The 27,889-nt window shown below is 49.1% G+C and overlaps 2 protein-coding genes across 2 annotated transcripts in view; both read left to right on the plus strand.

The window, feature by feature from the left end:
- Positions 1-27,889, plus strand: part of TRIP10 (thyroid hormone receptor interactor 10) — a 260,809-nt gene that overhangs the window by 59,944 nt on the left and 172,976 nt on the right. The window lies entirely within an intron of this gene.
- TNFSF9 (TNF superfamily member 9) lies at positions 10,835-13,620 on the plus strand. The gene is made up of 3 exons (XM_079115349.1): positions 10,835-11,271; positions 11,912-11,948; positions 12,790-13,620. The coding sequence occupies exons 1-3, from the start codon at positions 10,984-10,986 to the stop codon at positions 13,257-13,259; spliced, it is 795 nt and encodes a 264-aa protein (XP_078971475.1). The 5' UTR covers positions 10,835-10,983; the 3' UTR covers positions 13,260-13,620.

Raw genomic sequence — 27,889 nt, forward strand, 5'->3', positions numbered from 1 at the left:
GGCGGGACATCTCCCTATGTTATGCTGGACACAGGCAGGATTTCCTGTTCTGTATTTGAGGGTTGGGACTTCCCTTACACCAGGAAAAGAAGATGGACTTCCCCTTCCACCAGGAGAAAGAGGTGGGAGGTTCCCCCTATCTGAAAAGGGGAGATGTCCCAGCTCACCAGGAGAGGGGCAGGACTGCCTATGCCTTGTGCAGGATGGGCAGGGCTGGGGGTCTCCTCTCTGTTAAGGAAGGGGCTCAACCTCCCCTGGCTCCATGCCCTTGCCAGAGAGGTGGTGTTCCTTCCGTCTTATGTCAACAAGAGATGAGTCTTGAAAGCAAATGAAAGAGAACACAAGAAGAAAAAGACACGGAGACAGACCACCATGGATTGACTGGTGATGCTTCACGAAGCAGTGGAGGGGCACATTTCTAAGAGGAAAATGGCAACTGGCTACAACAAGGGTCTGAGCTTTTTTTTTAAAGATTTTTTTTTTTTTTTTTTTTTTTGTTGCAGTACTGGGGATCGAACCCAGGGCCTTGTGCTTGTGAGGCAAGCAAGCTACCAGCTGAGCTATCTCCCCAGCCCAGGGTCTGAGCTTTATAGGGTTTAGCAGGGCCGGGTCGTGGGAGGAGTTTGCCAGATACTTTTGGTGGGCAGGGGACCTTTGACAGATAAGGGACATTGGAAAAGGTCAGAGTCCTCAGTTTCCTCCCCGCCCCCAGGGGCTGTAAGTTTCCACCTCCTTCACGAATTACCTTTTCCTCAAAGGTTTCTTCTACACCACCGAGTGTGGGAAGTTCCCATCTCAGTAGTAAAAGCGACGGGACAACTGCTGCCTCAGGGCAGGGCTTTCCACTTTACTGGAAAAAGGGTGAAGTGCACAGTCACATGTCACTACCGGAGGCAGAGGTGGCAGCCTCTTTCCTCAAAGGCACAGGCCAAGAGGCCTGTGGCCATGTGTGCTGAGTCCCACATGAAGCAACGGGACATCGGAGGGTATTGTTGCAGGAGCAGCCCTGGAAGTGGGGGCTTCAGGGTTCATGGTGGGGCACTTGAAGCTTACTCTCCTTAGGCCTTCTCTCCAGCTGGCTCCACAGCCCGGACACAGTGGGAGGCAGGAAGGCCGTGTAGGGGCTGTCCCTGGGTGGGGTCCTCTCAGCTGTGTGAGGTGGTGGGATGGGTCATGGTGGCACTCCTGGCAGGTGCTGTGTGTGCATGTATGTGTCCTGGACTAGCCTGGTTTGCTGACCGGGCTGGGGCAAACTGTTGTGAATGTTGTGTGAACTGGGCCTGGGGACTGTCAACTCCTGACACCACCATCCCAAAGGGTGCTGCTCTCCAGCAGGTGCCAGCTTTCTGTCAGTTCTGCCCACCTCAAAGCTCTCCCCCGAGGTTTCCCACCCTTTTCTGCCACCCACTGAAGTCGGATAGAGCCAGGGAGCTGGGACCCAGCCTCTTGCAGCCCCTGACTCCCTCCCTGGGCTGGCTGTGGGTGGCATGTTGGTCACTGGCTCTGTCCACTGTGAAGCTGGTGGGGGATGGCATGACATGTGGCAGTCAAATATTTAGACCCCAGGTGAGTACAGGTGAACAGATGCCAGACAGCACACCCATAGAATCCAACACAAACACTGACATAATATAACAACAGTCTAACCCAGGCACACAGTCTCAGATACACAGACAACAGAGTACACACCATACACATAGGTGGATTCAGATGCACGCTGGATACACAGAAACCACGGGATTCATCCTCAACCCAGGAGCATGCATAATCACAGGCTCTCACATACATGCATTGGAGTCACCAGTCACCCACAGTAAATGCCACACCTCCCCAATGCAACAGATCACCAGACAGCAAGGCACAGAGACCCAGAGAGAGACACACATACTGAGCCAAATGCAGATACACGCTACTCTCAGACCCCAGGACAGACATACCCAGATCTAATGTAGACCTACGTGTGTGCTCACAAGTCATATATATACACCGTACACAGTACAACACAGAGCCAGGTACACACAAGCAGAATGTACACAAACACACACAGAGATATGCAACACACACACACACACACACACATCCCCAAAAGAGTCAGCACAGAAACCCAGGGGACAGACAGATGCACAGCCATATACCAAAAAAAAAAAGAGGATGGACTCTTCTGTGGAGAGTCCCTTCTCTCCTGCTGACAGGAGACACACTGATCCAGAGACCCACGCGCGGATGAGGCAAGTACACACAATCACACACAGTAGGGCAGACAGCAGGCCCCCCAGTCTGGAGACCCTCGGATAGGACAGATTCCTCCACAGCTACTTGGATTTTGGAAAAAGGGGCTCAAGGCTCGTGGGAAGGGACTCACCCAGCACCCGGGGGAGCACTTTCGAAGGCACCGGAGCTCAGTAGCAGAGTGGGTGGGGGCTGTGTGCGCAGGGCCCTGACCACGTGCGGAATTTGATGGACTGCGGTGTGGGTCGGGAGCAAAGACGTGGGTACACCCACGTGGACCGGGATTAGAGTTCACGAGCCGGGAGGGGCAAAGTGGGGAGAAATCTGCAGGGATGCTGAAGACCACCTCGGGCAGGGGCGGTATCCCATTTTAGGGCAGTACCTAGATAGCTAGTGGGGCGGGCCTCCCCAGGAAGGAATGGGCCTAGGAAACCGAGACCTCTCTCCATCGGCAGGGAGTTAACTACACACCTCCATCCCACACCAGGGGTGTGTCGGTTCAGGCGTGGGGTCTTGGTGTGAATGGGGACCTGAGGGAGTAAGAGGAAGAAGCAGAGACTGGCAGGCTCTAAAGTCGCCCGTGGAGTCTGGAGAGCGATGGGGATGGTCTCAGACTTGGACTGGGAAGAGGGCGCTGCGCTCTGGAAAGGTGCACCCCAAAAAGGGGCTAGGGTTTGAGATCAGAGATCACAGAGAGGCGGAGCCTGGCGAGAGGGTGGTGCAGGACTAAGGCGGAAAAATGAGTCCGGCAGCACCCGCCGCGCCCCTTCCCGGGGTAGGAAGGATGGGGAAGTGGGCGTGGCCTTAGGTGACGGTGGGAGAGATGGGGAAGCGGGCGGGACCCGAAGGCAAACAGTGGGGGAAGTGGGCGGAGCCTGAGGAGAAAGGGGAGGGTGACAGAGAAGTGGGTGGGACTCTTGTGGGAGGGGCCTAGAGAGAATGAGAGAGCAGGTGCTCTGGGGTCCGGGGAGTGGGAAGGGCCTGGAGGGCTGGAGGCTGGGTAGTGGTCGGGGTCGCGGAGGATGAGAGAACCGGGAGGGGTGGGTCCCTGAGCAAGGCCCGCGAGGCTGACGAAGCGGGGAGGGGCAGTGGGCGGCGGGGGAGGCCTGGGTCGACCCTGGAAGTGGCGGCCCGCCTTTCTGCTGGCTCCACAGGCCGCGGCCGAGTCAGTGTTGGCGGTCCCGGCTGGGCGCTGGGTGTTCCAGATCTTGGGTGATGCTTCGGGGTCATTTTCCGGCTGGGAGCCCCGGGCTGGCGGGATCCTCGACTCTGTCCAACCCGCTGCCCTCGCCGCCCTCGTCAGACCCGGCCGCCCGACGGGAGTCGGCCTCGGGGCCCCCCTCGTTCTCAAGGCTCCGGAAGCAGCACCGGCCGGGCGGGACGCGGAGCTGCGGTGTGACCGCGGGGCGTCTTCGGTCCCACGGTCCTCCCAGCTTCCAGCTCAGTCTGCTGCCTGGATTCCGTTCCCACGTCCAGGGCTCTGTTTGATCCGGGTCCAGCCGCTCTTCTGCGCCCTCCCGCGTCCACGCCCTTTTGTCCCCAGACTGTGCATGTGACTTTCGGAAGACCCTGAGAACTTTCCCACCTCCCATCCTGGAACCCCCCCACGCGTCTTGGCTCCCGGGTACTTTCTCTGTCCAGCTCCAGGCTGAAGCTAGGGTCCACCAGGGGGCGCTCGCTGCCTTCCCTGGACACCGCTGAGGAGAAAAGGGACCCAGATGTGGTCTCCGGGTTCCTCAAAGGAGAGAGTGGAGGGCCAGGTCCCCACAAGGGGTGGCTTTACTCTCCGATAGGAATATGGATCTCAGATGGTGTGAGGGGTGGGGGCTGGGTCCCAGTGGACAGGATGGAACTTGGGTGGCACCTAGGGGTATGGATCTTGGGTGTTCTGTACTTGGGTCTTCTCTGGGAGGAGGTGGATCTTTGGTGGCCTCCGGTTGACCTAGATCTCTTCTGGGGATAGACCCTGTTTTTTTATTTTACTTTTTTGTGGTCCTGGGGATTGAACCTAGGGCCTTGTGCATGTGAGGCAAGCACTCTACCAACTAAGCTATATTCCCAGCCCTAGGCCCTGGTTTTTATGGCTGTTTCCTCTGTGTTCTTGTTTATTTGGTTATCTGTGCACCTTTCAAGACTGATCTGTTTTAGTGTGTGTTCGTCTCTGTTTGCATATCCCAGAGTCTTTGGATCTTCTCAAGACTGTAATGGTGGGTATGTGTGACTGTAGATGTTCCTGTGTGCCCTGGGCCTGGGGTTCTGTGTCTCCCTACTCCCCATTTTGATGGTGTACATCTGTAATTTTGAATTTGTCTGTCTTTTTTTGTGTGATCGTGTATTTGGCCCAACTATGTGCCATATGTAACTTCGTGTGGCTACGTGTGACTCCCCCTGTGTGTCCATGGTTGTGTGTCTGCATCCAAGTGTTTGTATCAGTATGAGTGATTTCCTGTGTGCCTATACTGTGACTTGTGTCTACTTATATATGCGTGATTGTGTAATCCTTAGTGTGTGTCCTTGTGGGTGTCTATGGCTAGCCATGGTGCCTGCCCCCTTATCTGTGATTGTGTCTCTGGGTGTCTGTCTTCATATGTCACTATGTGTGTGCACAGTGTATCTCCATGTCTGTTTTGGTACCTATGTGATTGTGTGTCTGTGATGGTGTGTTCTGTTCTCACTGTCACAGTGTGCTTGATTATGTACCCTGTGTCCATGTGTGGGTTCTTCGTGTTTGTCTGTGGTTAGTTCTGGTAACTGCCCTTGTGTTTCTGCGATTTTGTGTCTAGGTCTGTGTGATTGTGTGTGTCTGCAGGTCTGTGTGATTGTGTGTGTCTGCATGGTGTGTCTTTTTTTTTTTTTTTTTTGGTACCAGGGATTGAATCCAGGGGCACTTAACCACTGAGCCACATCCCCAGCCATTTTTTGTATTTTATTTAGAGACAGAGTCTCCATGAGTTGCTTAGGGTCTCACCAAGTAGCTGAGACTGGCTTTTAACTCAAGATTCTCCTGCCTTTAGCCTCCCAAGCTGATGGACTACAGGTGTGTGCTACCGCGCCTGGTGGTGTGTCTGTTTTGGTTTGTGTGATTGTATATGTCCCAAAGAGACATCTTTTGTGTCTCTGTGTATGTGATTGCCCAGTGGCTGCCTCCCTTGGGGGGGTTGGAGAGTCCCTTCTAGGTGGTGGCCCTGCCGGGGTTCCCTTTCCGAGGCAGATCAGCTTGTTTCCCAGCAGTGAGCTGACTGGTGGGCCCCGTGGAGGGGTCTCCGGGCCCTGCCCAGTGCCCCCCACCCCATCCTTCCACAGCCTGTAGCAGAGAAATACCGTTTCCTGTTTGATGTCATTGGTGCTAAGTTTTCCCTTCTTCCAAACAGCTGTGACCAGGGTTTCTTTCTTGGTGTGTGTACAGTTGACCACGATTCTGTGCTAAACGTAAAAAAAAGAGAGATAAAAAGAAAACCCCCAAGCCTGTGGAAACTGCAAGCAGGCACAGTCTAGTGCAGCAAAAAGTTTCCTACCTTCGCACCCCTGGCTCCCCAGTTTTTGCATACCTTCCAGAAATATTTTATACAAATAAATCTGCGCTCTGAAACAAAGCCTGCACCTTCTCAACAGCCAGTGGCACCTTGCTTTGTGTTCTCTCTCAGCCCCTAGAGATCTCTATCGAGGCCTGGAGGGATGAGTCAACCATCTTCGCTGCTTGATCAGCGGACTGAGCCTACAACGATTCCACCATTTCCCTGACGACTGTTGAGGTCATTTCCATTCTGAACAGTTTTGCAACAGATACCTCTGTCTGTCTTTTTACCGAGACATTGGCACTGGTGTTGGACCTCAGTGGTTTGTTGACAAGATCAAGTCTTGCGCAGTCTCCTGGAGACATGAGACTCCTGGCCCACTGGTGGAGACGCCGGCCAACCGTACTGAACAACCACTGTGGGCCAGGCTCTGCTCTGCTTCCAGATTCTGAGCAACAGTCCCTGGAGGTGGTTGCTGGTGTTTGCTCAAGGAGTTTGCTCAAGCTCTTAGAGGCAGCAAGAGACTAGGCTGGGGTTTGAAGGCCGTTTGGATCCTATGCTGTGCTGTGCCTCAACTGGAAATGCACCCGTGCACCCGGGGATCCCCCTGAGTTCACAGCACCACACTGGAAGCACAGTCCCAGAGTGGAGCAGCCGGCTCTGCGCCCCAACTCCACAAAAGTCTATTGCTTGCCGTAGACATGACTTACAACACCCTCCCCACATTTCCCCCTTTGGCAGTACTGGGGATTGAACCCAAGCGTGCTCTACCATTAAGCTACACCCCAGCTCATTTTATTTTATTTTGAAACAGGAACTTGCTAAGGTGCCCAGGCTGTCCTGGAACTTGCCATCCTCCTGCCTGGGCCTCCCAAGTTGCTGGGATGATAGACAGGCGCCCTGGTTGCCTTGCAATGCCTGCGCAGGGGCCTGGGCTGGGCCTGTGTCTTTCTGGTCTAACTGTGGCCGAGGAGAACTGGACCCAGCTGGACTAATTCAAATGAGATTTCCCTCGAGGGTCTCCTTTCTCTTTCAACACCCGTTCACATGTCAGAGGCCCACAGCCGACCTCATGCAGGCTCTTCCCTCGCTTTCTTCTTCCTTCTCCTTCACACACACATCTGACCCCTTCCTCTCCTGCTTGCTCTGTCCCTTGCTCAGCTACTCAGCAAACACCTCTGACACTCTCTGGTAGGCTTTGCCTCTGCCTTTCGGAGACAGCAGAACTAGGCAAGTTAAAAGTTGACACTTGCTGGGTGGACTAGTGGCTTGTGCCTGGAAATCCAGGTACTCAGGAAGCTGAGACAGGAGGAGCATTTGAGTCCAGGAGTTTAGCTTCACAACATGGTTAGATTCCATGTCAAAAAAATAAAATATGACCCTGGAGCAGCCACCAGCAGAGGCTGGATGGTGAGTGACAGGGATCCTCAGAGATGATGTTCACTAGGAGAAATCAAGACGAGCTTTCTGTGCCTGTTCACTTGACCTCGGAGGTAGGAGAGGGGCTCCCCAGGCAGAGGTGGGGTGCTCTCCTCCGGCAACTTCCTGCCCTGTTCCCTAGAGCCCTGTGATGGCTTCAGGGTGGAGATGAGGCCCTCCCTCATAGATGAGGAGAGCCAGGGCCCACACTCCTCTCCAAGACAGCTGAGCGCAGAGGTGCGACTCCACCAGCTGCGGGGTGCTAGCGGGGTGATGCTGAGATCTTCTGAGTGGGTGGGGCCGCCAGGCTTAGGTGTCTGAACCACAGCGCGTCATGGTGCTCCCAGGCTGTGGCCTGGGTGTCTTGCTGGGAGGCCTCGTTCCCCCTTCTGGAGGGCTTGTACAGAGCTCTGTCAAACTTCCTAGCCTAGCGAGGAGCACAGAGCAGTCTCTGTGACACCTGGACTCAGATTCTTTTGGAATCCTAGCTTCTGCATCTGTACCTTGGGGATGGTGACATACCACTGAGTCACAGGAGGGAGTCACTGAACATAATGACGGCTCCACTAGGTTGAGCATTTACTGTGTGCTTGCCATTGCCCTCAGCAAGCTCCTTACCACCCTGGAGGTCTACCATTTTCCCTCCCCCATCTTTTTTTTGATGTGTGTGTGTGTGTGTGTGTGTGCGCGCGCGTGTGTGTGCATGTGTGTGTATGTGTGTGCGTATGTGTGTGCGTGTGTGTGTATGTGTGTGTATGTGTGTGCGTGTGCATGTGTGTGTATGTGTGTGCGCATGTGTGTGCGTGTGTGTGCGTATGTGTGTATGTGTGTGTATGTGTGTGTGTATGTGTGTATGTATGCATGTGTGTGTATGTGTGTATGTATGTGTATGTGTGTGTGCGTATGTGTGTGTATGTGTGTGCGTATGTGTGTGCGTATGTGTGTATGTGTGTGTATGTGTGTGTATGTGTGTGTATGTATGCATGTGTGTGTATGTGTGTATGTATGTGTATGTGTGTGTGCGTATGTGTGTATGTGTGTGTGTGTGTGTGTGTGTGTGTGTGTGTGCGCACGCTATTGGGGATCACAGTCAAGGATTCAGCACCTGTGAATTGGCCTACACTTTTAACCAACCAACCTGCCTCCCTCTCGTCCTTTCTTCTTCCCTGTTCATCCACCCATCCATCCGTCTCTCCACCCACTCGCCTGTCTCTCTCCCTCCTCCCTTCCTTCCTCGTTCTCCATCCCTCCACCCAGGCGCCTACCCATCTCACTTTCCTTCCTTCCTTTCTCCGTATTTCCTCCCTCCCTCGTCCCATCCTTTCCTCCTTCCTTCCATTAGTATCATCGAGGCCACGGTGTCCTAGGCACTGGGGGCACCATAGGATTAATGATAAAGATGCTGCCTGGGCGCAGTGAAGGGCATTTGGGACCGTGGAAAGGGCAACCCTGTGCGGTGGCTTGATCTGAGCAGGCCTGGGGGAGGGAGGGTATTTCTCTGGGCTGCCTGACGAGGTTCTTTTGTTATCCAACAAATTCCTTTCATTGCTACTTCTGCTGATTAGTCAGTCCTTGGCTGTGGCGGAGGCTTAACGATAAACAGAACGACCCAGGCTCGGAGCTCTTGGCGGAGGCACCGTTAGGGGAGGCTCTCTGTCTAGGATCTTTCCTCCCGGTGGTCACATCCCTTGGAGGGACTTCTTTCACGTTCCCATCTTCTGGACCCGGATGCTGAGCGGGCCGAGGGGGGCATGTGCGGTGTTTGGGTTCCGACATGCGTTCCAAGCTCCATGGGCACGGATTCCTGCCCCCGATGTTCCTCCATCCGAATTGTATACTTTCTCCTCTATTTCTGGCCCTGATGGAGAGGAGCATCTGCCTTTAGCAAGTTTACTTGTTGAGAGCTCTTCTGCTTTAGCTGCTGTCCACCCTGGCGCCCGGAGCTGGGGTGGAGTTTGCCCACTCCTGAGCCTGAAGGTGTCGAATTGGAGGAAAGCAGCTTTTCACCCCACTGGTTTGTAATTTTGATTTACACTTGAATGGTCGCCTGTCCTCACCATGGGGTTCCAGGTCAGAATGAAAGTACACTGGTGCTCCGTTCGTCGTTTTTACCCAGAAGGACGGTTTTGATGAAGACGTGAATGGGCAGAATGGGGGAGCTGTCTGCCAACTGCAGATGAAGGGGTCAGGGATTCCAGACAAAGGGTCAGTAAGGACAAACGTGCATCAGAATCTCCCAGAAGGCTTATTCAAAGCCGACTGCCAAACAAAACACTGATTTTGGGTTCCCCCCTCAAATAGGTAGGCTGCTGAAATCTGCAGAGTAAACACAGTCCTGGTGTGGCTGCTGCTGGGTGGGGCCTCACACTTGGAGACTCGCTGATGTCACCCAAGTGTTCAACTCTCTTTTGTGTTCCCATAAGATCAGCTCGCATCATGACTGTTTTCTCTGTAATTCCCCAGCGAAGCTCAATACCGCATTAAACTCATGTCAAGACACTTATTCAGTTGCATCAAAATTCTGTGACATGCAGGGTGCTGTGGCACACACCTGTTATGCTATTTAGTGGGAGCCTGAGGCAGGAAGATTGAAAATTCAAGGGCAAACAAATAAAATACAAAAGATTGGACATAAAACAAAAAGAAAATTGGAGGCCTGCAACTTACTGAGACTCTGACTCAAAAAAAAAAAAAAAAAAAAAAAAAAAGTGCTAGGGATGCAGCTCAGTGGTAGAGGGCCCCTGGTTCAATCTCCAGTACTAATAAAAAGAAAAACCCCCCACATTTCATGAGCTGTTGCCTCCCGCCGGTAGACAGAGCTGAGATCCCCGCAAGGAGAAAGTAAGGCTGGGAGGCGGGCAGGGAGGTGGTCCATGTCCTCCTGTGGTCTGCGCAGATCAGGACTTAATGCCGGCCCAGGTCTTGCCTAGGACCGCTCACCTCTCAATTCCTCTTTTGGAGCCAGGTTTTGGCCTCTTCTATGCCCCTCCTCCCGCCTCCGCCGCCGCTGCCACCACCAGGCAAGAGTAAACGGGAAATTTGGGTTTCCGATTGTCCCTGGCTATAAGGGGAATTTCTCCATCTGGACTCTCCGGTCTTCTGCTTGTGGGGTCCCAAGGGGTTCCTGACGGGAAGCATCCAAGTGGGTGGGTGGGGGCAGGCCAGGAAAGGTCCCGGGGTCCTGGGGAAGATGAGGCAGGGTGGTGGGATTGCTGAGTCTGGCTCTCCAGGCCCCCTGGAGGTGAGGGCAGGTGGTTGAGGCGTGGGCTGTCCCCCGACTCCTGCAAAAGTACTGGATTTGGGGGAGTCCTGGGAAAGTCCCCGAGCTGGGGAGTTAACTGGCGGCAAGAAGGGGAAAGCGACAAAGAGAGATTCCAGAGAGAAAAAACCGAAATAAGGAGGCAGAGAGACAGGAGGATCCCCTGCGCCCACGGCGGTCGATCAGAGAAGCCGGGAAAGACCAAGGGTGCGCGACACAGAGAAAAGGACCGGGCAGAGCCACCAGGGAGGGAACGGGGACCGGCGGAGACACAGGGGAGGGGCTGGTTAGAAACAGCGGGGGACACCACGTGACACCCCTCCCTTACGTGTCAATTAAGATAAAAGAGAGAGAGAGAAAAAAAAAAAAGAGGAACCCGAGGGGCAGGGCCTGGAGGGCTGCGGAGAAAGGCCAGACGCCAAGAGGAGAAAGTTCCGGGAGCGACAGGGCGGAGCGGCGTGGGCGGCGTCCCGGGATCCCCGCGGGCCGGCCCCGGAAAGCTCGGCTTCCGGAACCCTATAAAGCGCGGCGCGCCCGGCGGGCGACTGTCACTTGCCGGCCATGAGCTCCCTCTCCGACCCCGCCGCGGACCCTGAGGCCCAGTGGCCGCCCCCGCCGCCCGCGCCGCCCGGGACGCCCGCGCCGCCCGCGCCGCCCGCCCGCACCTGCCTCCCGCTGCCCTGGGCCCTGGTCGCCGCGCTCCTGATCCTGGCCGCCACCTGCGCCGCCTGGGTGGCCCGCACCTGGGTGATGCCGGCCGCCTGCGCCTCGTCAGGTCCCAGCCCGGGGACTGCGACCAGCCGGGCACTCAGTGATAAGCCGGCCGACCCCAGGGACCCGCAGCCGCAGGTGAGACGCGAGGTGACCGGGTACCTGGAGCGCCCAGCCCGGACGCCTTCTTATCCCGCCCCTCCCAGACACCCCTGTGCACCCCAGGCCGGGCACCATCCCTCTCTAGGGGCCCCTTCTCCATCCAGCTTTGGGGGCAGGCACCCTTTGTCATTGGCACCTCTGGGAGGCCCTCTTTCTTCGGTCTGGGGGAGGACACCTCACCGTCCCTCTTGGATGCTTAAGGGCTCCCATTTTCCCTCTAGGACTGAGGGGGTACCCCTTTCATCCTATGCCCCCGGCAAGACCCCATTTGTGTCCCAGCACTAGTGAGAAACTTTCTCCAACCTAGACCCAGAGGGACACTTTGTATTTCAGACCACAGGGGACCCCCACTTCCTTTGCTTACTCCCAGAGAGCCTCCTTATTCTTGGACCCCGTCTCCGTCTCGAGACCCTCAGGGAGCCGCATTCCTCTTCCAGGTCTCAGGGAATCTCCCTAGTCCCCAATCCTGCAGGGTTCTGTGCTTGTGGACACAGAGGGGCTGGCGTACACAGGTCAAGGCCTGTTCAGGGTGTGGGGTGAGGCCAGGACCCCCAGATTCTCTGAGCGGAGGATGTCATGGGAGCCTCCACCCACCTTCTCCTTTCCGTCTTCTTAGGGTCAAGGAATATTCGCCAAACTGTTGGCCCAAAATGGTGAGTATCACATCCCTGGTCCCCTCCTGTTGGGCTACTAAGAAGGGGCCCTCCAGGGGGACTGGGAGCCCATCATACCCTCTAACCCTGTCCCCTCTGAAAGCTGTCGCTTCAACTCTTTGAACTACAACTGTCCCCTTTACCCAGATGCTCTCTGGCCTCTCCTCTCTTCCTGGGAGGACCATTTGGGTCCACTTCCGACTCCTGCCCTCTCAGCTGGGCATCTCGTCCCCAAGGCTGAGCCTGGCTCTGGGACATCAGAACCCTCCTCCCCACCTCTCTCCTGAGAAGCCATCCACCCACTTCCCTGCTCCATTGCGGTTCCCCTCCCAGGGTCTGCGTCCAAGGCCCTCCTCCCCCTTTTTGGACCCCCTTTTCTTTCGCTTCTGCCCGACCCTTTGCTCTCTTCGAGTCTTCTCTCTTGGCCTGAGGACCCTTTCTTTTCCAGCCCTTCTTCCTGAAGGTGCCCCTTCCTAACAGCCTTCTCTCCCACCTGCCTTCCTCCTCCTCTGCCTCTCCCTTCCACCCTCGCCCTGGGCCCCCCTCATTCTCTCCCCTGCTGCCCTCACCCTCCGCCCCTCCGCCCGCATTCCCCTCTCTCCTTCGGGTTTCCTCTGGGGCTCGGCTGCTAGCGGCTGCCACAATCCCGCGCCTAGGCGCCGCCGGGCTCTCCGCCCTCTCCTATTCCCTACCCTCTCTCGGCTTTCTACCTCCTTCGGATTGTCTTCCTGCTCCTAGGCGCCCCTCCCTGCGCCCCCTCCCCGCCCTCCATCCCCCAGTCCCGCTCCCCACTTTTGCCACCCCGCCCCCTCCTCAGCGATCCCCTCCTCTCCCTCCGCAGTGCTGCTGAGAAATGGGACCCTGAGCTGGTACAGCCAGCCGTGGCTGAAGGGCGTGTACCTGTCCCCGGGCCTGAGCTACGACGAGTACAAGCAGGAGCTGGCGGTGACTGAGGCTGGGGTCTACTACGTCTTCTTGCAACTGGAGCTGCAGCGCAAGGCGAGCCTCCAGGTACGCGGCCAGGTCTCCCTGGCGCTGCTCCTGCAGCCCCGCGGAGCCGGGGCCACCGCCCTGGCCCTGACTGTGGATCTGCCTTGCTCCTCGGAGCCCAGGGACTCGGCTGGAGGTTTCCGGGGTGACTTGCTGCACCTGGGTGCTGGCCAGCGACTGATTGTCCGACTGAGTGTCCACCTGCATGCAGGAGCCAATGCTCACAATGCCTGGCAGCTGGCCCAAGGTGCCACAGTCTTGGGACTTTTCCGGGTGACCACGAAAGTGCCGAATGAACTCTTCCAGCCATTGCCCAAGTGATGTGGGTGTGGGCACTGCCCACCCAGACAGGCACATCCTGCCTTCTTCCTTTCTTGTGGCCCTTGTGCGGGGGCTGGACTGCTCTACCTCACCGGCTGGGCAGGGGTTGCTGGTGCCCAGGTAGCCTCCAGGACTCTCCCCACCCACTCCTGCTCCAAGTTGGTATTTATTTTGAGCCTGAGTTCAGATAATATCTTTAGTATTAATTCACTATATTGCACTTATATTTATTGGACATCTGTTATATACCAGACAGGTGCTGGGAAGACATAAAAAAGAGACAAAAAAAAAAAAATCCTTATTTATGTTAATATGGAAGAAATAAATACTACCCTGTGTGAATCATGGGGTATTGTGTATATTTGCTGAGTGAGCCTCATTCATTCATGCAGCTATTTGTTGAGCATTTGCTGAGAATCAGTCTTTCCCTTCCTTCCTTCCTTCCTTCCTTCCTTCCTTCCTTCCTTCCTTCCTTCCTTCCTTCCTTCCTTCCTCTCTCTCTCGCTCTCTCTCTCTCTCTCTCTTGCAGTGCAGTGGTTGGAGCCCAGGGCCTTGCACATGCTAGGTGAGCCACCCCTAAGCCGCCAAGCACTGTTCGAATTGCTGGGACACAGTTGTGAGAAGGCAGATAACTACCCCACTCCAACCTTTGCAGAACTATTGGTCTGTTACATTGGTGTGAAAGTCTGTGGCTTTGATATGATTGTGTATGACCCCATGGGCACTAGGGGCTTATAAGGAGAAAGTGGATTACGGGGGGAGGTTTAGAAAGTAAAGTAGATTATAGAGCTAATCCCAGAAGAGGTGCTCATCTGCAGGCTGGAGACCCTTGGATGCAGGTAGCAGGGCTTGTGCAAGCCCAGAGACCTCAGAAGAGAGAGAGGGAGAGAGAGAGAGAGAGAGAGAGAGAGAGAGACCCAAACACCTTCCCACTTCTCCAGCCATGCCTTAATCGAGTCGTGTGGACAGCTAAAATTAACCATGATGGTACTGAATGACAGACTATTTGTCAACAGTCAATACTGTGTATCAATGGTTTATCGTGTGCTGGTAAGAGTTCCTCCGTGAGAGCATCACCGTGGCCAGGCCTTGGAGACGAATGACTTGTTTCCCATTTCCTCTGTACCCACCTGAGGTTATTCACTGTGTCCGTGTGGTGGAAACACCATAGAATAGTGTTTGCTGCACATCTCTTTCCAAATCTGCTTGGTGACATCACGATGGCACTTTGAACCCCGCCCTGATGTGAGTATCTGTACCACAGGCATCCGCGAATGCTGCACCTCAGGGCTAGATTCATTGTTTGTTGATTGCCCAGACTTGAGAAAGCGGTGGAGGAAATGGTGGCGTTAAACGCACAGCTGAAACCTGGCGGCGTATCTTTCCTGCAGTGGTTAGCTGTAAATAGCACAGGGGATAGAGGACACGTTCCTTTAGTCGAAAGCCCATTATCTAATTCAGGAAAGAAGTTGCTCCCTTCATGATACACAAGTGAAGTGCCCACACACGACCTTATGGTGTTTTCTCATTTAACACTTTAAAACGAAGACGTGTATCAACCTGCATTCACTTAGTAGCGACAACCGGAAATGGGCTGGGGAAAAATTTGCAAGAATTTGGGAAAAACATTCTGTGAGAATCCTGCAATAGCATGGAATTGGCAATGGAGACTGTCTCTGATTGTATTATAGAGCGTCCCTGAGCCGGGTACCTCCCAAAGAATCCATTGTACTTGGAAAATACCGTAGGTCGGAGGTGCACCGAGTTCACCTCAGTATAGTCCAGCTGCCTTGCAGGTGCCGTGACACTCTCAGGAGCCTGGACCTGGACCTCTAGCACAAAGCCTGTCTTAGAGTAAACTGCTGACTCTCTCGTGGAATGCCTTGCACACTGTACTGAAAGTGAGAACAGTGCTATGGTCTGGGAGCTGGAGAGGTGGCAAAGGGCCGCAGAGATGGCAACTCTGAGTACAGGTAGGACGCAGGAGGTGGAGCAGCCCACACTTCTGACTTCTGACTTAATGGATGGTGGAGGCGTTGGTAGATCTGGGAACCCCTTAAGACCATGGGTCACTTTGGAGTGTGTGGGATTTCCAGATGTCTTTGAGGTACCCTGACCCAGAAGGTCAGAGATAAAAGTGGAGTCAATCTGTAGCTCTGGAAGCTCTCCAGCAGGCCAGGGCATAACTTTGAGGGTGTATTTATATACTAATGCAAGTTTGGGCAAGGTGGACTCTCTGAGAAACACAGGTGAAGATGTAGAAATGAAGGGCGTGTAAGACAGCCTCCAGGGACTTGCGTGTTTCAGTGTGGGAGGGCAGGAAATGTCCCGAGGAGTGACCACCAAGAAAGAGAGACGAAGATTCTAAGGAAAGAGTTTCAATGAGGAAGTTAGCGGTCAATGGTGTCTGCCATTGCCGAGAGTCAGTTACACGAGAACTGAAAATGTTTGCCAGATTTTAATCACAAGAGGCACGGGTGGTTTTGCGACAGTTGGTTTGAAGGGTGTGAATGGATCATGATGCAGCAGAGGCACCAAGAAAAAAAAAACTAGTAACAAGAGAAGAATTTGAGAGGGAGTATAGATAACTTTGTAAGAAGGTTCCCATTTGGAAATAAATTCACATTTAAAGACAAGTTACATGAATACAGGAAAACAAAGAACATCCACACGTCTTTTGCCCAGATTCACCAAATGCTAACTTGGACTCATTTGCTTTATTGTTTGCCCCCCCCCCCCCCGCCCCCATCTCCATCTCCATCTTTGCCTTACTTAGTCCACTTGCTGCTGTTTCTGGTAACACAGTACCACAGGCTGGGCAAATTAGGGAAAAAAAAAAAAAAAAGGAAACTGATTTGGTTCATGGTTCTGGAGGTGGAAAGTTGTGGCTGGCATCAGGGGATGCCTTCTGTCTGCAGGAGTCCCAGGGTGATGTGGGACACCACACTGTGCGTCTGTCTGCAGTCTCTCCCTCCTCTTTTAAAGTCGCCAGGGTTCAGTCCAGCACCCTGAGGCTTTATCTAACCCTGATGGCTTCCCAAAGGCCCCGCCTCTGAACACCCGGTGGGACTGGGGTTCCACCCTCCCCATGCTTCGCAATGGAGATCAAGTTCATGTGTGGGTTGCAGAGGGGACAGGCTATGTTCCAGCCAGGGCAATCTCCCTCTCCCTCTGTTGTGCATATAATTTTGAAAATTTATTTTAGGGTGAGTCAAACAGGATCAGAGGTTATTAAGAAGGAAAGCCAGAGAAAGCCACAGTGTGAGTGGTCAGAGCGGTTTTAGGAAGTTCCAAATGCAGTGTGAGTGAGTGGATTCAAGAAACAGGAGGAGGTCAGGTGGTTACTTAGAAAGCAACATGGTGTGCTCTACTTGTGTGCGAAGCAGGCAGGCAATATCATTTGCCCTTAGGCTAATGTCCTATCCAGAGAGGGCAGTTCTGTGTCTGTGTATGTGTGTGTGTGTGTGTGTGTGTGTGTGCGCATATACTCACTTTTGGGTGCTGGGGATCACACCCAGGGGTACTGCATTGCACAGCCCCTTTCCCCACCATTTTAATTTCTAATTTTTAAAAATAGTTTTATGTATTTTGATAGCAAACTTATAGGAACAGCACAGAAGATAGACAAGATTAGGAACATGTTCTTGCATGTAGCACAACCCAGTTAGAAAAGCATAGTGAATGGATGGAATCTACTGTATGATAAAAATGCTACAAACACCATTTAGTTGCTGTCAATAAGAAATTTACTTGTTTAAAAAAGATCCAAATACTGGCATTGTCCAGAAAATTTTTACAGTTTTATTTATAATTGTTATAAAGTTGAACTGCTGAAACTTGTTCACTGAAACATTTTGACTCGCATTAATGCTTTACATCCCTGCATTTATATTAAAAATTCACCCACAAATGAAAATGGAAAAACGGTCAAAACCTGATTTCTGTCCCCTATTTTTCCACTTGCAATCATATACTTAGGTACGTTTTGACCCCATGGAAAAAATATCTAACGTTCCGAACTACCAATAACAGGAAGAAGAGAAAAGAATTTTTTTTGAGAATGAAATGTTTCCCATCACAGCGAATGCTTAAGCACGTTCTCCACGTCCGGGCATGCTAGTCGGATGTCTTGGCATAATTGTTACACGTTTGGCATGGATAGCACACAGACTGATGTCTCCAAAAGGCCAACCAGATTAGGACTCACCTGCCTCCTGCAAAGCACCAATAACTGCGCTCTCGAAGCGCAGATCTGTTTTGAAGTTCTGAGCATTTCTCGCACCAGACGCTGGAAGGGGAGTGTGCGAATCAGAAGTTCAGTGGACCTCCGATAACGTCCAACTTCACCGAGTGCCACAGTCCCAGCCTGTAACGATGATATTTCTTCACCTCTCCAGTAGAGGGCGCACTCTTGCGAGCGGCTTTTGTAGGCAGTTGCTTTCCCCGGGGTGGTTTACAACCGGTCTGCTTTGTACAAGCCATGGTAGAAAGACCTCCTTACTTACCCCACTTCTCCTTTGGCTGGAGCTCGGGGAGCAAGAGGTGAAGCTGGTGTTAGAGAGCAATGACTGCGAACATCTTAATTTTTAATTTTGAGACAAGGTTTTGCTAAGTGGCCCAGGCTGGCCTCCAACTTGTGATCCTCCTGCTTCTGCCTCCTGCATAGCTGGGATGACAGATGCGGCCAACCTCCTGCACTCCTCTTTGGATATCAGGTTATAGAAAACAGATTAGGCAGAAGAACTCAGATTTTCAAGCATAAAGATGAACAGACATGAAGGATCACCAGGCATGTGTCCAAAACCAACACCAAGCAGGAGGTCCTCCAGGGCTGTGGTTGTGGCTCAGTGGTAGAGCGCTTGCCCAGCATGTGTGAGGCACTGGGTTCAATTCTCAGCACCACATATAAATAAATAAAATAAAGGTCCATCAACAACTAAAAAATTTTTTTTAAAAATAGTGGCTTTCCAGACTCCACAAACAGAACTTAGCAGAACAAACAGAAGACTCCAGCCTGTTGTTCACTTCTAGGGGAAGATATCACTTTATTTCAGATTAAATGATATTTTAATATGTGGATTTTAAATCTATAAGGATACTCTCTCAAATTTAAGCATAACCATTATTAAGCTTCCAGAAAGATATTAAATGTAAAGATTAGCACAACTGCTCATGGAAACTACCATGAGATGTCACCTCTTGTCTGTCAGGATGGCTATGATCAAAGAGGCAAATGTGAGTCCTAGGGAGGATGTGGGGAGAGAGAGAGCCCTTGCACATCGTTGGTGGAATGTAGACCGGGACAGGCATTATGGAAAAATCAAATGGATATTCCTAAAAAACCTGGAACTGGAACCACTATGTCAATCTCACCTCACGACCTACATCCAAGGGAAATGAAAGCAGGACGCGACCCCATCATTGTGGGGTGGCTCCCAGTGGTCAGCATAGGGAAATGACCTCAATATCCATCAGCAGGCTGACAGAGAGGAGAGATGTGGTATATACATGCGGTGGGATACTACTCTGCCTTGAAAAATAGGGAAATTCTGTCATCTGCAACAACATAGGTGGAACTGGAAGATATTATGCTAAATGCAATAGGGCAGGTACAAAAAAGGAAAATACTTCATAATGTTACTTTTATGTAAAACCTACAAATCTCATAGAAACAAAGGGTAGAGGGGTTGGGGGTGTGGTTCAGAGGTAGACTTGATGCTTAGCACCATGCAGAGGCCCTGGCTTCCATCCCCAGAACCTAAACAACCAACCACATGCAAGAGGCGGAGTAGGAAGGTGGTTTCCTGAGGCTAGTGAGAGGAAGGTGGATGGGGACAGGGAAGGTGCTGACCAAAGGGAACCGAGTGTCAGTCTGCCTGGGGCAGGAGGTTGGAGTGATCTGTTACAGTACCTTGTGGCCACAGTTGGTAATCAATCGCATGTTGTATATTTCACAATTGCTAAACTAGCTTCCTAATGGTCTCACCACAAAAAATGGTAAGATGGTGCTATGGTTTGGATCTGAATGTCCCCTAAAGGTCATGTGTGGAAGATGGGGTCCTCAGTGCACAGCATGTTCGATGGCGGGACCTTTGGGAAGTGGCTGGATCTTGTGGGATCTAAGCTCATTAATGGATTTATTCATGGATGGTTTAACCGCTGGATATACTATTGGGAGGTGGTGGAAACTGTAGAAGGAGGGACCTAGTTGAAGGGAGTGTGCCCTTGGGGACTTTATTCTGTCCCTGGCCACTTCCACTTTCTGTGCTTCCCAGGTACCAAGATGCAAGCAGCTCTGCTCCAACACACTCTGCCCATCACAATGTTCTGCCTCAACACAGGCCCAAAGCAATGGAGTCTTATGACCATGGACTAAAACTTATGACACACTGGGCCAAGACAAATCACTACTCTTTTAAGTCAATGCTCTCAAGTATTTTGTTACAGTAATGAAGAGTTGACTAACACAGTTGAAGAGGTGATGGACATGTAGTTATCTTGATTGACTCTTTCAATATGCTGGCACATCTGAAATCTGCAGGGCAGGAAGGAGACCCTGGGAGGAGTTAATGTCACAACTTGAATGTGAAGGTCACCTTGAGGCAGAATTCCTTCTTCCTCTGGGGATTTTGGCATCAAATGATTGGAGCAGGCTCGCTTATATCATGGTGGATCTCTTAGAGTTTTTACTGAGTAGGTTGGATCAAGGGTGACCAACACCTAGACTGGTGCTTGACTAAACCCCAGGGTACCATGTCCAAGTAAAATGGACACACAAAAGTGGCATCACATGTCCACTCCTTGCCAACTCCCCACCCATACACATTTCTTTGTGCTCAGTCTCCAAGGGAAGACAATATAGATCATATTTCTACCTGGCAAGACACAGTGTCCTGAGCAAACCAGAAACTCACTAACCTGGTCCCCAAAGAGGATGGCATGTCTCTGGTCAGCGTTCACTGCCCTCTTCCCTATCTTAAAGGGTGGTGCATCACTTAACGCTCTGAGAGGTCATTACTAGGGGGTCCTGCATGGTGCACACACCTAGGGTGGGCTTCAGCTGCAGTGGTGATGGTATCTAACAAGGACCCAGACTCTTCTTTGCCTGCCTCGTCCAATGGGTAACTAAAGACAGGATTAAAGAACTTTGCGCCTCTGCCTCCTTGGCGTCTGTCTTCTTTGCTCTGATTCACCCTGGGTTGCAGGAACAAGGAGCCATGATCCACACTCTTCCCAGGCTCCGGCAGCTTTCTGTCCACCAAGAAGGCGACGGCTGATCCTGAGATGGCTCGCCCAACAATGCCAGATCAGGAGCACCGCTTCACCAAAACCTCCCATGGAGCAAACCCCAGTCCTGTCCTCTTTCTCCCTTCTAAAACCTCAAAGTCATTGTCAGCCCCTAAAGACAGGGCCGATAGCTGCGTCCCCTGTCCTCCTGGTGCAGCTGTGCTGACTGAGAGCTGATCCTGCTTTTTACCCTGACTTTTCCATCTGGATTTTTGTGTATTATCATTATTATTATTTTGTGGTGCTGGGGATTGAACCCAGGGCCTTGTGCTTTGGAGGCAAGCACTCCACCAACCGAGCTACATCCCCAGCCTCCATCTGGATTTTGGAGCAACTGGTTGGACCCAATTTGTTGTCCCTGGGCCATATAATCTTATGTGACTGTGTCTTACAAGCAGCCTGTTGTGGACAAAATATCATCACCCTGTGATGTAAAGTTAACAACACCTCAACACCAGGACCCTAAGTCCACACAGCTTCCTCTCTGTGGTGTGGGGGCCCCACACACTGGAGACAAGTGCTAACCCCTGAGGGACTTATGACTGATAATGGGATAAGAAAAGGAAGAGGGGAGGGAGGAGAGGCATTTCTGATGTCCCTCTATGTACAGACAGGCACAAGCACACTTGCCACAGAACAAATAAACCCTCCAGAGAGTTAAGGTCGGGGATTCTCTAACGGGCCAGGGCCACCTTGCGCCTGCCTAGTATTTATAGCCACCTCTTTCGCTGCTGCCGTGTTTCCTTTATTTACTCTTGGGGAAGCACCTCAGCTGGGCAAGGTTATTATTTTATTTTAATTAGTGCATTTTCATGATACAGAATAAGGGCTTTGGGTTTGTTTTAGGAAACCTACAACACTGTTAAAATCCTTTATAAGCTGCCAGATGACACCATTACAACACAGAATCTCAGCTTAGTATGTCCATATTAGTTAAGCTTCTCTGGGAAAACTGTGTGTGTGTGTGTGTGTGTGTGTGTGTGTGTGTGTGTGTGTGTAAGGAGATTTATTATAGGGTATGGGCTCAGGTAAGAACAGAGCGGAAGACCTCTTGTCATCTGCAGCCTGAGGGCCTGGGAATCAGGGGAGCTGAATGTTCAAGCTGCAGTCAAGGTCCAAACAAGAGGAGGCCAATGATTCACCTCGAGACTAGTGTGGTGGGTGACTCACATTTGCAGTCCCAGCAACCTGGAAGACGGGGCAGGGGATCACATGACCCGTGAACTTGACCACAAGTTCAAGACCAGAATTGGTAACATAGTGAGACCCCATCTAAGAAAATAGAATGACCAAAGACTCCACAAAATGAATTCTTTCTGGCTCAGCTTTCTGTTCTATTCAGCCTTCATCAGATTAGACAGAGTCCACCTTTACTGGGGGGGCTGTCCACTAAACTCAGCCCACCAATTCAAATGGGGGTCTCATTTAGCATCACCCTCATTAGACGCATCCAGAATAATGTTTCCTCATATATCTGAGCACCCAATAAGTTGACATAAGATTACTATTCCCTGGGCCCATATCAATCAGTTCATCTCTGTTCCCTCCACTGTTATCCCACAATCTTTATACCCATTCCAACACAAATCCCCCAGATTTCTGTGTACAAATTGGAAAATTCTTGTTGCTCTTCAGTGTAACTCATTCATGGGTCACATTTTGAGTCTCGTTATGGGCACAGAAGCAATGAGTGGTTGTGGGGTGGCCCTGGACAGCTAAAAGCATCTTGAAATTGCCACAGAGGAGGCCACTAAAGTTTTTTCAGGCAAAGCAGGACTTGTCTCTGCAGATGAGGTGGGAGTTGCTGCTAAGACTCCTCAGAATTTAAGAGTCCGATCTCTCCGGAGTCTCTAGGATCTTTCCACATGCCTCTGCTATAAACTGAATGCTCATGTTCCCCCATTCATTTGTTGAAGCTCTAGTCCATGGTTTGTCTTTGTTCAGAGGTGGATCCTCTAAGGAAGTAATTAAGATCAAAGGAGGTCTTATGGGTGGGGCCCAAAGCCAGCAGGGTTAGTGCCTTTATAAGAAGAAACACCAGAGCATCCTTTCTATAAGAAAGCACCACAGAAAGACCATGTGAAGACATATGGAAAAGGTGGCTGTCTGAAGGCTATGAAGACACATCCTACCAGAAGCCAAACTGGTTGAAATTTTTATCTTGGACTTCTATTGGAAAAAAACTGTGAGAAAATAAAGTTTTATTGTTCAAATCACCTAGTCTGTGGAATTTTGTTATGCAAGCAGACTAATACAGATTTTGGAATCAAGAACTGAGGTGCTGCTGCGATGAATATCTAAAAATGTGGAAGTGGATTTGGAACCAGGCTGGGAACACTTTGAAGGTGGGAGAACAGGCCTAGATATCCTGGAAAGAATTATTGGCAGAACTGTGGACCTTAAACATGATTCTAGTAAGGGTATGGGAGGAAAAGAGATCTGTAGAGAAAGTCAACTGTTTTAGGGAACGCATATCATGAATAGAATGTGGGTAGAATTATGGCCACTAAAGAAAGATTCTTCTTCAGAATGATCTGAGAAGCAGCAGATGGCCTTGGCTAGTGGCCATGAGCCACTTCTATGGCTGCCCACAGGAGTAAAGGTTGCCAGTCCTGTGTTGTCCCTCTCTCCATCCCCACCATGAGGGGCAGGAGGAAGCAGATGCTGGTGTTAGATTTTCTGAGATTAAGAGTTGAATCATAAAATAGAAAATCACCTACATTTTGAAGGAAAAGAAAGGAATATGTGAAGATCCAAGATGCCAGGTTAGAAGAAGGCTGTATTTCCAGTTGCTCCCTGACTTGAGTTTTAAGCAGTGGGATACTGCTTCTCAGAGAGGTGCAGGGAATCTGCAGGGACACCACAAGTCACAGGGTAGAGAGCTGATAAATCAGACCCAGCCAGGAGACAGTGCATCTTGCTCCACACACAAATTCATCATGCTAAAACTTCAGCAAGACTTTAATACAAATAATAGAAGAGGCAAAATTGCCAAACTATGACTAGACCCAAAAGTAGGAATGACTGAGTTCCCACTGATGGACATCCACTCCTAGAGCAGCAAGAGAGAATTATCACAAAGTCATGAAGGACTGTGAAGGACACCTATAAAGGATCTCAAAGTAGATCACTCCAGGACACTTCAGCAAGAGGTCACGCCCTAAAAAGGTCCACACAGAAGAGCGAAAGAGAAATCCATTCCAACAGATCGTTAAAGCCCAAAACAGGAATAAAAAAAAAAAAAGAAAAAACAAGGTATCAATGCCTCCTAATATTCATAATTTATCAGCAACTGACTCCAAAGATATAGAAGCGAATGTAGTATCAGAAAAATAATTCAAAAGAGTGATTATAAAAATTGTCAACAAATTCCAAAAGTACATAGAAAACAAACAATCAATAAGGAAGTCAGTATAGGACATGAATGAGAAATTCAATATGGAAATAGATATACTGAAAAAGAACCAAATAGAAGTCTAGGAAATGAAAGACACAATAAATCAAATAAAAAGTTCAGCTGAAGTCTCTCTAATAGAGTAGATCACGCTGAAGACAGTCTCAGAGCTAGAAGAAAAAAGTCTGACTTTGAACATTCAGACGGTATAAAGGAAGGAAAATAAGTAACCATGACCAAAATGTACAAGAACCTGGGACACAAGAAACCAAATTTAAGAATCACTGGAATTGCAGAGGGTTGTGAGATGGAGGCTAAAAGAATGGATAGCTCTTTGGGGCAATAATAACAGAAAAATTTCCAAAGTTTGAGAATAATATGGACACCCCAGTACAGGGGGCATGCAGAACCCCAACTAAGCAAGATCAACAAAGAAACTCCATGACGCATGATAATTGAAATGCAGAACAAGGCTAGAATTTTTAAAGCTTCAAAAGAAAAAACATCAGGTCCCATTTAGAGGCAATGCAACAGAATTGCTTATGAATTCTCAGCACAAACTCTAAAATTCAAAAGGACTTAGAATATGTTCCAAATCCTGAAAGAAAGTAACTGTCAACCAAGATTGTTCTATCTACCATAGCTGTCCTTCAGAATCAAAGAAGAAACAAAAGCCTTCCAAGATAAACAGAAACTAAAAGAATTCATGACTACTAAGCTGGTATTACATAAAATACTTCAAGAAATATTTCACACTGAAGAAATAAGAAACAAACCCCAGAGCTTACAAATGGACAAATCTCATTTGAAGAGTAGCCAAGCACATGAGAAACAGGACCAAATTAAACATTGGAAATAAATCAAAATTGTAGGGATTAATGAACATCTTTCTATAATAATATTAAATGTAAATGGCCTTGACTCTTCAATTAAATGACAGACTGGCAGAATGGATTGAAAAATAAGACCCAACTATATGTTGTTTGCAAGAGACTCACCTTACAGGCAAAGACCAGCACAGGCTGAAAGTGAAAGACTTGAAATTGACATGCCATTCAAATAGAGTCTGAAAACAAGGAAGAGTTACTACTCATATCTGACAAAGCAAACTTCAAGGCAAGATCATACAGAAGAGACAAAGAGGGTCACTTCATACTGGTAAAGAGAAAATCCAACAAGAAGATATAACAATAGTACACATTTATGCTCCAAACATTAGTGCACCTAATTACATAAAACAGAATACTTGAATTAAAGACTCAGATATGCCCAAGTACAATATTACTGACTGATTTAAACACACCTCTCTCATCAATAGATATATCATCCAGACATAAACCAGTGAAGACTCTTTTGGCCTGAAAAACATTATAAATCAAATAGACTTAACAGACATCTACAGAATATTTCATCCAGCAACAGTCAAATATACTTTCTTTTCAGGTTCTCATAGAAACTTCTCTAAAACAGAACATGTTTGAGGCCATGAAACAACTCTTTTTAATTTTTTTTTTTTATTTTTACAGGCTGCATTTTGATTCATTGTACACAAATGGGGTACAACTTTTCTTTTTTCTATGGTTGTACATGATGTAGATTCACACCATTCATGTAATCATACATGTACATAGGGCAATAATGTCTGTCTCATTCCACCATCTTTCATGCCCCTGCCCCCTCCCTACCCTCATTTCCCTTTACATAATCCAAAGTTCCTCCATTGTTCTTTTACCCCCCACCCCACCCCCATTATGTATCATCATCCACTTATCAGAGAAAACATTCAGCCTTTGGTTCTTTGGGATTGGCTTTTTCTCTTAGCATGATAGTCTCCAGTTCCATCCATTTACCTGCAAATGCCAAAATTTTATTCTTTATGGCTGAATAATATTTCATTGGGTATATATACCACAATTTCTTTATCCATTCACTTATTGAAGGGCATCAAGGTTGGCAACTCTTAAAAAATAAAAAAAAAAATCAAAATAAGTATTTGTATCTTATCTGATCATAATGGGAGGAAATTAGAAATCAACATTAAGTAAAAAACCTACAGAAGCTATATAAACATACGGAGACTGAACGATACACTTTTGAATGATGAATGGGTGATAGAAGAATTCAAGGGAGAAATTTTAAAATTCTTGTAATCAAACAAGAACAGTGATCCAACATATCAGAACCTCTGGGACATTATGAAGACAGTTCTAAGAGGAAAATTTATGGCTGAGTGTCTACATACAAAAATCACAACGATCCTAAATAAAAAACTCAATGATGCATCTCAAGGTCAAAAATAATAAAATATCTAGGAAAAAATCTAAACAAGAAGGTGAAAGACTTCTATAATGAAAACAATCGGACTTTCAAAAAGATTTTTAAAAATATTATATATTATGAAATTTATTGTGAAGTACTTTATTATGAAATATTAAGTAATGCCCAAAGATATACAGAAAAATAAAATGACCATTCAGCTTAAGAATTAAAACATTACTCTCCAGCACTGCAAAAAGAGAAGAATTAAAACATTCCCAATCCAGTTAATTCTCCATATTTGCCATTCTCTGAATTTGGCATGTCATTCCCATGATCTCTTTATACATGTTATGTAATTATTATTATTTAAGTATTTTAAAATTATAATATTATTTAAATAATTTTAAAATTTTGTTTGTCTCTAATTAGTTGTACATTATGCATTTTGATAGCTCATACATAGAGTGTAATCTCTCATTTTCCTGATTGTACATGTTGCAGGATCACAGTGGTCATGCAGACATACATGTACATGAGGTAATAATGTCTGTTTCACTCTACTATCATTCCTTCCCCCATACCCCTTCCCCTCCCTCCACTCCCCTCTACTTAATATAGAGTAACTCTGTTCTTCCCTATTCCCCACCCCTCTTATTGTGAATTAGCTTCTGCAAATCAGGGAAAATATTCGGCCTTTGGATTTTGGGGTTTGGCTTATTTCACTTAGCATGATATTCTCTAACTCCATTCATTTATCATCAAATGCCAGAATTTCATTCTTATTTAAAGCTGAGTAATATTCCATCATATGGCTATACCATATTGTCTTTATCCATTCATCTGTTGAAGGGCACCTTGGTTGGTTCCATAAGTTTAGCTATTGTGAATTGAGCTGCTAAGTCCTTTGGGTATAAACTGAGGAGTGGGATAACTGGGTCAAATGGCGGTTCCTCAGTTTTCTGAGGAATCTCCATGCTGCTTTCCATACCGATTGCACCAGTTTGCCCTTGTCGCCTGCAATGTATGAGTGTACTTTCCCCCCCCACATCTTCGCCAGCATTTATTGTTGTTTGTATTCTTCATGATTGCCATTCTGACTGGGGTGAGATGAGACCTTAGAAGCGTAGTATAACTGGGTTAAATGGAGATTCCATTCCTACTTTTCTGAGGAATCTCCATACTGCTTCCCAGAGTGACTGCACCAGTTTTCAGTCCCACCAGTAATGTATGAGTGTGCCCTTCCCCCACATCCTCGCCAACATGTATTGTTACTTGTATTCTTTTTTTTTTATTTAAACAAATGGGATACATGTTGTTTCTCTATTTGTACATGGAGTCAAGACATACCATTTGTGTAATCATAAATTTACACAGGGCAATGTTGTTTGATTCATTCTGTTACTTTTTTTTCCCTTCCCCCCACCCTTCCCACTTGTATTCTTGATCATTGCCATTCTGACTGGGGCGAGATGGAATCTCTGTCTGGTTTTAATTTGCATTTCTCTAGTTGCTAGACATGTTGAACCTTTTTTCATATATTTGTTGAGCGTGTTTTTTTCTGTGAAGTGTCTGTTCAGTTCCTTTACCCATTTTTTGATTGGGTCATTTTTTTTTTTTTTTTTGGTGTTAAGTTTCTTTGAGTTTTTATATATTCTGGAGATTAATGCTCTATCTCAGGTGCAGCTGGCAA

This window comes from Sciurus vulgaris (assembly GCF_902686455.1).
Source record: "Sciurus vulgaris genome assembly, chromosome: 16".
NCBI classification, from domain to species: domain Eukaryota; kingdom Metazoa; phylum Chordata; class Mammalia; order Rodentia; family Sciuridae; genus Sciurus; species Sciurus vulgaris.

Bases quoted from the DNA above. Each gene is read 5' to 3' on its own strand.
- TNFSF9 (XM_079115349.1), top strand. From the start codon at position 10,984: ATGAGCTCCCTCTCCGACCCCGCCGCGGACCCTGAGGCCCAGTGGCCG. The intron at 11,272-11,911 runs GTGAGACGCGAG...CCGTCTTCTTAG, and splicing joins CCAGGGACCCGCAGCCGCAG to GGTCAAGGAATATTCGCCAA. The intron at 11,949-12,789 runs GTGAGTATCACA...CTCCCTCCGCAG, and splicing joins CAAACTGTTGGCCCAAAATG to TGCTGCTGAGAAATGGGACC.